The sequence below is a fragment of the Homalodisca vitripennis genome, chromosome 1 (assembly GCF_021130785.1).
Source record: "Homalodisca vitripennis isolate AUS2020 chromosome 1, UT_GWSS_2.1, whole genome shotgun sequence".
In the NCBI taxonomy this organism is placed as follows: domain Eukaryota; kingdom Metazoa; phylum Arthropoda; class Insecta; order Hemiptera; family Cicadellidae; genus Homalodisca; species Homalodisca vitripennis.
The window spans coordinates 160,787,135-160,800,467 of record NC_060207.1 but is presented as its reverse complement, the minus strand read 5'-3'; the positions used below and the strand labels follow the sequence as shown (position 1 = coordinate 160,800,467).

The 13,333-nt window shown below is 32.6% G+C and overlaps 1 protein-coding gene across 1 annotated transcript in view; it reads left to right on the top strand.

Annotated features, from left to right (window-relative positions):
- Positions 1-13,333, top strand: part of LOC124375221 (Fanconi anemia group I protein) — a 53,757-nt gene that overhangs the window by 15,844 nt on the left and 24,580 nt on the right. The window contains exons 9-18 of the mRNA XM_046833355.1: positions 2,842-3,065; positions 3,793-3,994; positions 5,099-5,225; positions 5,310-5,442; positions 6,134-6,294; positions 7,165-7,326; positions 9,697-9,799; positions 9,990-10,081; positions 11,292-11,437; positions 12,310-12,477. Coding sequence (XP_046689311.1) covers positions 2,842-3,065; positions 3,793-3,994; positions 5,099-5,225; positions 5,310-5,442; positions 6,134-6,294; positions 7,165-7,326; positions 9,697-9,799; positions 9,990-10,081; positions 11,292-11,437; positions 12,310-12,477 — 1,518 coding nt within the window. The remainder of the gene's footprint in view (positions 1-2,841; positions 3,066-3,792; positions 3,995-5,098; positions 5,226-5,309; positions 5,443-6,133; positions 6,295-7,164; positions 7,327-9,696; positions 9,800-9,989; positions 10,082-11,291; positions 11,438-12,309; positions 12,478-13,333) is intronic.

Here is a 13,333-nt window from a genome sequence, read left to right as displayed (position 1 = left end):
ACAAAGGATCTATTGTGGAAATAAATTTAGTAACTGCTTTTTAATAATACTCTCAAAAAATCTTCGCCACAGTGCTTATTAACAGATTACAGGGCGGTACGAAGAAAAAAGTGATTCATCACCTGTCTTATAAATCGGCGCAACAACTGATGCTGTTTTAAACTCTATAGGAACTATTCCTTGATCCAAAGACTTGACAAATATACTGTGGAGTATTGGCGCAAAGAGATTTACATTTTGTTTTATTGTACCAATGCCGATTCCATCAACGCCACAACTAGGCTTATTTTTTATTTGTTCAATGGCTTTTTTAATAGTTCATCATATGTACATTCGAAATTAACAAACAGGTCCTCAAAAAATATAATCATTAAACAATAATCTTTAATAATCTTTATAATCTTTAAACATGTCACATCCAAAAGCGTCATGCTTCAGAGATGAAATAATAGTTGTAAAATATGAATTAAATGCGTCAGCAACAATTTTTTTCATTATCTACCACCTTTACCAAACTATCATTAATTTTTTATACTGTCTAAGGAATGTTTCTTTCTTTTAATAATTTTTTTTAATAACATTCCAGTACTTTTTTGAATCGCCTTGACACTGATCTATTAATGAAGAAAAATAAATTTAACTTTTCCTTTTTAATTTGCTTTGTTACATTTTTTGCATACCTCATTATACTCTGACCTTAAAACCAAATTACTTCTATCGTTATTGTACATAACAAACAATTTATTCTTTCTGTTTATTAAACAAATAAGGCGATCTGAAATCCACTCCTTTCTTTTTCTACTCTTACTATTAAGTTTTTTCAAAAAACAAGCATTATTATAACAATTATTATATATGGTATAAAAATTGTGTACACACTTATTTACATTAATTTCATTATACACCGGATTCCAGTCAGCTAAATTTAACTGTCTACAAAAAAGCTTCTGATCCAGAGCCTTAACGAACTTTAATTTATTTAATGTATTACTACTCACAAACAAAGTGAGACTGAGTGCAAAGTGATCAGTTATTTCCAATTTCACAACATTACTTTCATAGTTCAAATCTTCTGAATTTCTTAACAGCAAAATGGTCAATACATGTAACAGTATTATTAAAAACTCTAGTTGGTTCATTCACCAAGCTTTGAAATCCATATGATGAAATTAAGTTTAAATAATCCATGGCTGAACCCCCCTCTTTCATTAAACATATATTCATATCTCCTATAATTATAGTAGGGTCGTTTTTTGTCTGTAATATATTTATAAAATCATTTTTAAATTCCTTAAATGTATATTTACAATTTCGATAAACCCCAAAAAGTGTTATACTGAAAGAATTATTGTTGATGGTAACGTTAAAATCAATATGAACTATTTCTGCAGTAGAACAAGAGATGAGCCGGTGCGAGTATTGGAGGTTAGAGTCCACGTAGATAACGACACCACCTGATTGATTCTCTGTCCTTGGCTGTAGTATCATGTCGTATCCCGGTATCTGGAACTTGTATTCTTCCCCGCTCTTGATCCATACCTCCGTCTAATACTATTATATTGTAAGTTGATGAAAGTCCGTTAAGATATATGTCTCCGTTCATCAAAGTGTCTCCGAAGACTTCGAATATTTAAATTAAAAATGTTAAATTTTCCTCCCAAGTTGTTAACCAACATTATTATTATTTGATGGAAAAAAATACAAACAACATTAAACACTTAAAATTATTTATGACCACCTGCGATAAGTTTCTCAACCTGGTCCAGTGAAGCAACGTGCACCCTTTTGTCATCCTCTGTCTGTTTCGCAAAAACCTTTCCTTCAACAGTCCAAACAAACTTCCATCCATGATTCCTTAGTTTTTTCGCCTGGTAGAGTAGTTCTTTGTTTGAAAAGGTGTCAGATGGGCATTCACATATACGTTAGTATCGGTATGTTCGCTACAAATTCAGTCGATTTAATTCGCAGTTTCTTGCACTTTGCCAATAGATTGTCACGCACCTGCCTGTTTACAAACTGCACAATAATAGGCCTAGGACCCTTTTCACGCCTAGTTGGTATACGATGCACAGCCTGCACATTCAGTGTCCGGGTTAATGTTGGACACTAGCTACTTCTGCAAGTTTGTTAATTACAATATTTAGTTTCTCGTTAGATACTTCTGGTATTCCCTCAATTTGAACGTTTTTATTCCTGTTGTTACTGTTCTAGATTTTCCATCTGAATTTTATAAGAAGCTAGGTCCTTTTTTAATTGTTGGTTTTCCCTCTGTAAATCAGTGCAAATGTCGTGTAAGTCCTTCATTTGAGTGTTAACAGCTTTTTGAGTTGCCTTGTGTGTGTGTGTGTGTGTGTGTGTGTGTGTGTGTATGTGTGTGTGTTAGTGTTAGTGTGTGTGTTAGTGTGTGTGTGTGTGTTAATAAAAAATTGCAATGTCTATCAGGGTTCATTAAAATCACTCCTGAAGTATTAGATATATAAAAACTCAACTCAATTGATCCAGACTGTAGACGCGCCTGGTCAGAACTCATATTAAATTTCCAATGAATTGTTTTTCTTGATTATAATACCTTAAGTCATTTATGGTTAGAAAATTACTGTCAGCCTTTAAGAAATATGATAAAAATCTCTATTTAAAAATCTCTATTTTTTTACATTGTCTTTATTTTTTAAGAATAGGGGATTATAAAAAAACCAACATTGCTAGACAAACAGTGAAGTGTTACAGCTATATAAACCTTTATAACAGACTCACTGTCAGACAAACAACTGAAACTAACAAGTATTATAGTTATTCTTTTTACGATAATGATTATTGTATAGTATATCATTATCGTTTTAGTGTCTGCACACGAGACAAGGTGTTAAAGGGACTGGTGAACTTCTGTATGTCACTGCTGAACATCCAAGCCTCCAAGAGCAAGGAAGGTACAGCGGAGATCCTGTGGAAGTACGGCCGCCACTCACTGGTCTATGTGGTCAAGCGACACCGCCAGGTTGCTCAGACTGTACTGCAGACTCTCACTGACCACATCATTACCGGTCAGAACGTCACACAGTATACAGGTCAGCAGAATACATCACCTGACAACGTTTTAGATGTGTGTGTAAGCGTAAATAGTTAGCACCTTTAAAAAAACACGTGTAATTTTCAAAAATTAATAATATATTATAGAGTATATGCGATCAAATTTTTTTCATTACAATTACTTAACCCTCCACAAAATTCTAATTCTGTATAAAAAATAAAGTTGTATAGAACAAATTTGTAAAACCTTCATTATGTATAATAAGCAAGCAGCAAAATAACCATAGAAAGGATATACAGGGTGTAAGTTAAGTCCTGATACGCCTGGATATATTCAAAACGGATTGAGATATTGATGTAAAATCTTTACCGTAACTATTAAATTACTTTTAGCGACTTTTTGGAAAGTAAAAATATTCCACCCTTTTTCAAAATTGCAACCCCTATCTTATGACACAATACATCTTTCTCACATGTCACATAATTATGTTAAAGACTTTACATCAATATCTCAATCTGTTTGGAATGTATCCAGATGTATCAGGACTTAATTTATACCCTGTATATATGTGGACAAACATTTCAACAAAAGCGCTACATTTAAATAGAACAAAATAGTAATTACTTTCCAGGCTTGCAATTCAGATGTTTGTACATGGCAGTAAGAAAAGGATACAGTGAATTCTATAAAAGACAAGTGCTTAATATCTTAGTGAATGGAAAGAAGCATGCTTGGTTAGTTATTCTGCTTAAAACATGCTGCAGATTGTTTGGTGAAGCTGTGTAGTGTAGCGCCACTGGTGGTAATAGACAACTTGCTGATTCTCCTGAGACTCTTAGACTTCCTGGGTCAGTTGCCACCCGCCATCGCTCGCAGGGTCATCACTGCAGTCCTCTCATTGGTGCGCATCTCCACCAAACTTCGGGACTCTTTCATTCTCATTCTACGGAAGGCGTTGTTTTCAAGGTCAGTCTCTTGAAGTACAAAAATTAACTACTGAATCCATCTTCTCTCAAGTTATGCTGTTTTTAATGGCTATTTAACTTGGAATGGCTAATCTTTAACTTTAGCTCATTCCAATGATGTACCAAACAATATTTTGACATTATAAGTCATATTTTGATATTTATAAGTATATTTTGATATTATAAGTCCCATTACTATAAATCGAATATGAATGTTCACAGTAAATGAGATATATATACAGAGTGTAAATGTCGGAGTATTCCCCATTTAATTTAATCTAGAGCTTTAAATAAGACTTTTCTTATATGGGCATGCATTTGGAAATGCATTTTCTGGAAGCTTACAGACTTCTTGGATAAAACATTTTTATTGGTATTTTTGGCACTATGTCCAAAATAATTCACTTATTACAAAATTGGTCATCCACCAATCTGGTCAAGACATCCGACTTCAATAAAATCAAAATTGTTAAGGCAAGTATTAGAGAGAGTCTTATTTTGGAAGGAAAATTTCATTTCAAAAGTAAAAAGTCATTTAGTAGCAAAAGGTTTCTTGCAAAATGTTGGTAGGATGTATCATTTTCATATTAATAAAATTTTAAATTTTAGGCCCTCTTGAGGCAGAATAATTGGTTGGTGCTCCAAGTTTATGATGCAGAAGAGCAGGAGGGCCCCCTTCCCCACTTTGTTTTTGAGTTAATTTTCTTTTCCTCTTAATAATTTCTAAAAGTAATATTAGACTTATTTTCTGTGTACCCAAAATTTCTCTCATCAACATCAAATATTCCCAAAGCCAAGCTAAATTTGATTTTTACTCAAATTTAATTCATGACATCAAAAAACCTATACCTAGGTGATGAATTTAATAATAATAAATGCATTACTTTAAATGTAGTGAATTTGAGTCTAATTTTTGAAATCTGTAAATTAGGTAGAAAGTGTCTGTATGTGGTTTGTATAAGTTAAAGTTATTGCTGGTGTAGAAGATTAAAGCTGGCCTTTAGTTCTATAGTTTCACATCTTTCTGTTGATCGATAAAAAAGAAGGCTGTTTCTGCCTTATTTTATTTTATTTATTGTGTAGCTATTTAATTCATGTGTTGCAGGGAGATAGAGACACGCAAGATTGCTGTGATGGGTTTCCTCCAGCTGCTCAAACTTCTCAAAGTGAAAGGTCTGGCAGCTTTGAGTCAGAGTGAGCAGAGCTTCTCTGGGCCCAGCGTGTTTACACAAGTAGGTGGCTTGTTCTCTTTAAGGCCTATATAGTTTTTTCTTGGCAATAACAAATAATTTCATTTTTTTAATGGTGGTTTGCAGATCTGTATGGAGGTGCACACTCAAAACAGTATGTCCAGCAGTAGTTCTAATGAAGCCATTTGCCTTGAAGTGCTGGGAGTTCTGCGGAGATGCTTCATGCAACAGGCACCTGTCAAAATCTGTCTTTACGAAGGTAATTTCATCCCTAGAACTGATGTTAAAGCAATTATATATTGAGAATTTTGATAATGTGCACAAATCTGTATTTGTGTTTTAAAGGGAAATTTGTTTTTACTAATATGTTAAAGCCAAATCTTGAATTCACAACATATTAAAAATGTTGGATTGAATTCAAGAATCAAGTAACATGAATTGACAATCGAATCTGTCAAGATTCGCCTTGTTATTAATCATTTATTGGATGGAAGTCGTATTCATATACCACCACCCCCAGAATAGTTAGAAGATCAATGACGTTGCAGACCAATGGTCAACTACCATGTACCACCCACCAACAAGATGATTCAATATTTAATTTACAGCTCTACAGTTTATTGTATTGAAAATTAGAGATGTGTTGATTCCAATAAATACTTGATGCCTTTTTACTTTGATTCTTAGTGGTGTCAAGATATTGATGATTCTTGATATCGTGGCTAAAAGAGCACTCGATTCCAATACCTAACTCTACATTGACGTATAATATTGTAACAGGTCTCTACGACGCATTGTGTCGGAACCCTGAGCTGTGCTGTAGTGTGATGGATTCTTTACTGGAACACTTTAACCAGTTCTACCCTCAAGACCAGAACACTCTGCCTCCCATTGAAATCAGCAAAGTTATCATAATTCAAGGTGCTGAAATTGTATTACCATTGTAACAGGTCTCTACGACGCATTGTGTCGGAACCCTGAGCTGTGCTGTAGTGTGATGGATTCTCTACTGGAACACTTTAACCAGTTCTACCCTCAAGACCAGAACACTCTGCCTCCCATTGAAATCAGCAAAGCTATCATAATTCAAGGTGCTGAAATTGTCTTACAGGTAAATCTTCTATACTGTAAATATTATTTTTGCAACGCATTATACTACTTAAGATGTCTATCTACCTATTACCATATGTTTTACTTAATAATTTATCTTGCAGAATAAAGAAACAATATATATATATATATTTGTTTAATCACAACAATTATGTAGATGAAGAATATGTTTTAAATCAGTAAAATTCAATAAATCGGAATATAAAATGTATATTTAACCAAAGTAGTTTATTCTTTACCAACGAAAAATAATAATGTATGTTACCTCATACCTGGATTTCATTAAATAATTATATTTGCATCCAATGTATTCACGCTCATTATTACAGTGCAGGAGGGGTGGCTGTCGCTGCTAGTCCCTGATTGCACGTAGTGGACTGATAAATTACTGATAAAAGCTGAATACAGAATGTTAGAAACATTATTTTACATTGACCATTAAAATTTATAGCAAATACCTTATATGGTAATTCTAATGGATATTGCCAGCTGAGCATACAAAATTTGTTCATTATATGTATCAAATTTTAAATAACAAAATGTTATAACTACTAAACTATTATTTATTAATTATTTTATGTTACATCATGGCTGTAACATTCAAAAAGGTCATATATCTATTGGAGATACAGGAAAGCTAGTGCATGATTATTAAAGATGTCTCAATTATCACATTGAATGAATGGAAAAACATTTTAAATAAGCTTGTAAGAAAAAGTAAAAAAAGTGTGTTTTAAATTTATAATTGTACTGTTTTATTTTCTACAAAAGATAGGAAAATTAATGCTCATATTGGGTCTTTTTATGTTATATTATTGAGTCTTAATAAATTTGAAAGCCTATAATTGTTCATTGATACACCTGGTTGCAGGAACCTGTGGGCAAGCTAGTGTTTGTGATGCAGCAGGTGGCACTGAAAGCTCTGGATGTGTACGGGGAGGATGACCAACCTCGCAGTTTGGACAAACTAAGAGCTATCCTGGATTCGTTGGTGACTCGTTACTCCCAGTGTGACTTGATTCACTTTGAACTGGTAATAATTTTCATAACCTCTTGCTGAGTGAGTTTTTTTTATTTATCAAGTTCATAGCGTTTTAAATATAACACTTACTAACACTGCTGTATAGTGCAGTAATTACAAATCAAATTTAAAATTTTGAAGTAGAAAACGTTAAGGTGTCGTGAAGAGACTAGAGATATCTCCAAGAGTTCCTACAATGTTTTCCTTCAGTAGAACAAGTTTCAGGTTTAAGTAGAAATATTATGTGCTCTCAGATGAAAACACATGAAACTAAAACAAACCACCATGAACTCAAAGCGCATAGGTCTCTATATTTGACACATATCTTTACAGATGAAACGAAAACATATTTGCTTTTTAAATGGAAAAAAAATCAAAAGTGGTTTTTATTACACTCAAATCAGTTGAGAGACCAACTGTGCCAGTGGCCACCAACTGAGCCAGCTGGAAGTGATGATAGTGCTTCCAATTTAGTTTTAGATGGATTATCGATATTGGTGTTTGGTGTTACAGGAAATCTGTACATGATTAAAGGTTACTATGTTTAGATTGTCCTACAGGTACACTTCATTATACTAATTGATTAATTGAACTAAAAATACAAACTAGTATATTTTATTCTATTACATCTTAAACATATTGACACTGATCAATAAAAAAAATCAAATAAAACTGATTGTTCTAGTATTTTTCTTTTAAATTATTCGACAACCTCCAAATGTTTTTAAAGTTTAACTGAAAGGTTTGTTTACTCTTCTAGCCAAGGTTATTGTAAGTTATTTCATTCTTCTGTTTTGATTTTTTTTACATTTGTAACTTGTATCATGTAATTATCTTATTAACATAGTGTAGTGATTCTTGATTCTAGTTTTAAAAATGAAATTGCTTGTTATTTAATTGCACCAAGATTTTGATATATCGGCTCCTTTTTACTTATTCCAATATGAGTACTTCTAATTACAATAGTTTTCATCGTACTAATCCACAATGGTATATATCAGGGACAATTTGAAATAAAAATATATCAGTAAATCTGATATTCTTATTTGAAATATTGCAAGATATACTTTGACCCAATCATGCTTCTTCAGGAATGCTCAGCGATATCTCTGTAGTGAATTTGTGATACGTATCGCTGTCATACTTATATCAATGACTTTGTGTAGTATATTGTCTGAAGATATTTTTTAATTTCAGTATCATCAAGTATCATATCTTACAGTATGATACATATATCAATGATGGACAATTCATTCAATAACAAAATAGAGTAAAAAACTCACAGTTTTTATCATTATTACCTAAAACATCAAACTTAAATTACTTACACCAATACATGGAAGATGCTTGCTTGATGTACATTGAAAACAGAACCCTAAATTGGTGTTCAGTGAAACTTCAATTGAAAAATCTGGCTATTAAATCTTACATATCCTTCAATATGGTGTATCAGTACTGACATAACAATGGCAGCAGTAAACACTACCTAAACTACCCAAGTACTGTATGGGAGACAATGTAAATGTCTTAGTTCCAGTCTCTATGTAATTAAAAACATCAAAGCTTCAACTTAGGAAACAACAACAAGAGTTTCATACTATGCACTTTTTGAATCCCACAGTTATGTGGTGGAACCTCATATGGGTGTTAACATTCAACGAATTCTTAAACAAAAAAAGGAAGTGAGGATACTTATAATATTGTAACAACTTGACAGCTGCAGAGAAGCCTTTAGGACTTGGGATCATAACAGTTTTGTATTCAGGAAACTGATATGATCACAATTAGAGAAGACCAGCCTAAAGATGGTGAACTTCACCAATATCACTTAAGAAACACTACATTATTCTATTGCAACTTTTGACTTAGTTATAAAAGAAGTCGACTTACATGGGAAGGAAGATCTACAACCTCCTCCCACTGGAACTGAGAAACAAGGAAGTAATTAGTCTCAACCTGCTCTGCACAGATGACTGATCATCCCTTATACTCAGGAGCTTTTGACACTTAACTTTGTATCTTGACATGTACGTGTATATGTAACTATGAAGCTTACACTATTTTCAATGAATATGTGAATAAAGAATATTGTCTATTGTCTATACATGGCCCCTTAAATTAAAAGGAGAGGTCAATCTCGTTTTTTTAATCTTAATCTTATGGACCACTTGCCTGTGCAAAGTTCTCATCAAATAGAATAAGGAAGAGTACAAAATTCACACTACTGAGGAAAAATGCTATGGTTATGAACAGAATTAGAATCTGTGCTATCTGTTACTTAATGCCAAAGTCTGATTGTGTAAATTATTTTAAATAGAATTATTAGATAATCAATTTTAGTAATAATGAAATTTTTATTTAATTATCCCTTGTCTTTTGTAGGATGAGAACACAAACTTCTTGGACATTTTACCCGAAACTCTCAAGATGCAGGAGATCGTACGCCAAACTATTGGTGTATACCAGGCTCTTACAGCATACACAGGTAAATTGATTACTGGATTGTAAAATGAAAATTAATTACTCGTAAATAAATTCAATGATGAAGGGCAATAACTGTGTCACCCACAAAGCTGTTCGTATATTCCATGGCTCACATCATCAAAATGTCAGAGAACTTTTAATATTTTAAATAACTGATATTTGTATAGCTAAAAATTTACTTGTTACAACAGTGAATGCTTGGACTCCGGCTTGTGATGTTCAGCAAGGCCAAAAACTGCTTGGTCTCTTCAAAGCTCAGAATCTATTAGTTGACTACATCAAGGTAGGCATTATCATTTAAGTGCACACATATTTATAGATTTAAAAAGTAAATTAGTAAAGTATTTGAATATAAGGTGCATCAGGAAAGTAAGTACAATTTTAAATAATAAAACCTATTTCCTAAGGAATTTTACTTTTAAATGAGAGCACACCTTTAACATGGTTTCAATATAGGATTCAAGCACTTTTTGTAGCTGGTGTCCAACTTATCAAAACTTTCTGTAAAGTGATGATAACCACAACTGCACAGTGTTTGCTGTTTTGTTGTTACTTTCATGGTGCTTGTCCCTCATGTGTGGGGCACAAGGAACAAGTGATAGTCAGACAATACCAGGTTATCGATCATCTGCTCTCAAAGGAATTGTAAAATTAGCATTCAGTCTTACTGTCAGCACATTATAAGTATTGACATGGTGCAACAAGTTATTCTTTCTTTTACTACATGTTGAGGTTTTACATAATTTTATTGTTTATGTCATTTTCACCTTACATTTCTTGTATATTATGATGAATTTTGCTTGACTTACAGTTCCTTGCAATCAAATACCGAATAACAGAGCGAATCTCACAGTATACTGGTTCGTCAGTATTGTTTTACACATTGTAATTGATCACAGCAAACGAAAAAACTGAAGACAAATCAATTGTTGTAGCAACAATAAAGTGGCAGAACTAGTTCACATGTATAGACAGAGCAAGGACTGTACCACTGTGGTAGTGACAGAGGAAAACTTTACTTACTTTCAGAACATGTCTTGTAGATATTTAGTTATGGTGCATTGGTTCTTAACTCTTAAACATGCAGCATATTCTGAAATAAGTAGAAAACAAATTTAACTGAATCTGATTAAAGTAATTATTCTAGTGAACACAATTGACATTATGATATAAAATTGAATACATGATGAAAAGCAATAGTTGTAAGTAAAACATGTGTATTATTATATAGTTTAATTTACTGTTTTCAACTTTCAATCACACTTGAAATACTACAGTGTATCATAATATACAGAAGCGTGTGAAATATAATACCAGTAACGTATTGAACCAGTCAGATCAAAAAGCAGAAATACTTATTTCATCGTTAAGTAATACTTACATGAATACAACAAAACTAAAATCTGTTACCGTAAGTCATAGATACATATATGCATATTATATCATCACTTATGTATTAAAGTAATATTAGTATTTATTTTTTATTTATTCAGAACTGTAAACCTGCCAAGAAAGAAGCTGGAGCAGGCAAAAAAGACAAAGAGAAAAATTTAGGTCTGAAGAAACCTCCAATCTTCAAACTTCCAGAAACTGTTTTGGATTTTTCATCAGTATACAGATTGTTAACTTTACATCTCAGGTAATTTTGAGTATTTAATATTTAAATGTACAGGTTAAGGGAGTATAAAGTAATTCATATAATAGGAAGACAAATTCTGTCAGTTCAGTGCTATTTGTAAGCTAAAAAGTGCCGAATGGTTAAAGAAAATGAAGTTTTGTAAAATCGAAAGATTTACTTAATTGTATATAAATTTATTAGTGACAGTACTCATCTGACACATAACCACTTGCACATAGCAGCATAAAGTTACACATACAGGTGAATCACATTTCAGTCTTAAGAGGGGGGGGGGGGCGAGATTTTGAACCATGCTTTCTCTCATATGAATACACTAAGATAAGATTGCATTACAATAGATTTTATTTTGCAGGGTTGCCATTCTTTTCTACATTAAAGTTATCTCTGTTAATTCAAAAGTTTCATAATCTGAACAGGCTTTAATCCCAATTAGTTCAAGAGTTTGGATTAGTGGAACTCTTAGTTTACTCTCAAGAAAGAAACTCATGGGACTCATAATTAAGTGGATTTGTTTTTACTGTGTATATTACCAACGTTAAGAATTTAGTTAGTGACTACAGAATATACAATTTTATTATATTTTTACTTAATGGTGTGTGAACAATTAAATAAGCATTAATTAAAATAGTATGTCTTTAAGTCAAATACTGAATACTTTTAGAATATGAATAATTAAATAATAATTAGTTCATAAAGAACCAACAATTTTAAGTAGATAAAATAATAGTAATTATTTTTCACTTTTGTAATTTTTAACACTGTTCACTCCAGTTAATAAGATAGAGAATCTTAAAAAATGGTTTTCAGGTAATTTTAAGTACAATATATCTTTGTCAGTTTTGTTGCCACTACACCTGTCCTGTCTCTTACAGTGAGGATGTGCTGTGGGCTACTGATGAGTCAATCGAAGATGTCCGCAGTCGAAGGCCACTGTTTAGATACGCTACACAGACAGCACTGGAGGTGGTCCAGCTCTCTAAGGCTCAGATGTCAGTCTGTAAATCCTCTACATTGCTCAAGCCTATGACGGAGCTAGCCAGGTACTTTATATACTTCTTCAGGTGTCCTTAATTAAAATTTCAATGTTTTTCAAATATTTTATATTATATTTAGGTATAATATATATAAAAAAAATGTTATACAAATTAGTTCTTTAGTTAACAATTTACTGAGAGATGTTCACCACAGACAAGCGATATCAGATCATGTAAAGCGATATCAAGCATGTAAAATACAGCAAATTAGAATGTATTATGGAACTTCACCTAATCTTGTTGATCCAACCATGGCTAATGTGATGTTCTGATTGGTGCACTCATTGATTGTTGATTCAGACTGTTTCCAAGTGGTAGGTTTAGCCAATATATTGTGTTGTTTAGCAACTTAGTGTATGGCAACCCAAGTAAAAGGTTCACTCGTTGCCGGAAGCTTGAATGTGTATTAAAGCAGTATTCTGACCAAGAAGGAGACAGCAGATAACACAAAAGTGTTAGGCTGACCGTACATCCGTATTTTGCACAGATCGTATGTACGTTTAAGGTTCGGCCCGTGTCCATACCTTACAAACGAAAGTATCACCAAATGTCCGTACTTTAGGTGTTTATATAAAATATTTACTATAATATATATATATATATATATATATATATATATATATATATTGTTAGAGTCCATAACCTTGAAGACTTTTGGAGTTGCACAATTCTGCAAGATTTCTAAGTTTGCTATCAGCTCTTAACAGATGTTTTGGTTTTATAAGGGCTGCGTCCCTACTTCTTGTCTCAGCTATCATGCCTCAAACTTATAAATAACATATTTGAGTATCCTGAGACTGGAGTCTGACTGAGGGTGGGTTGTGCAAGGAACTATGGGGATGTTCAACAAAACCATTCTTTT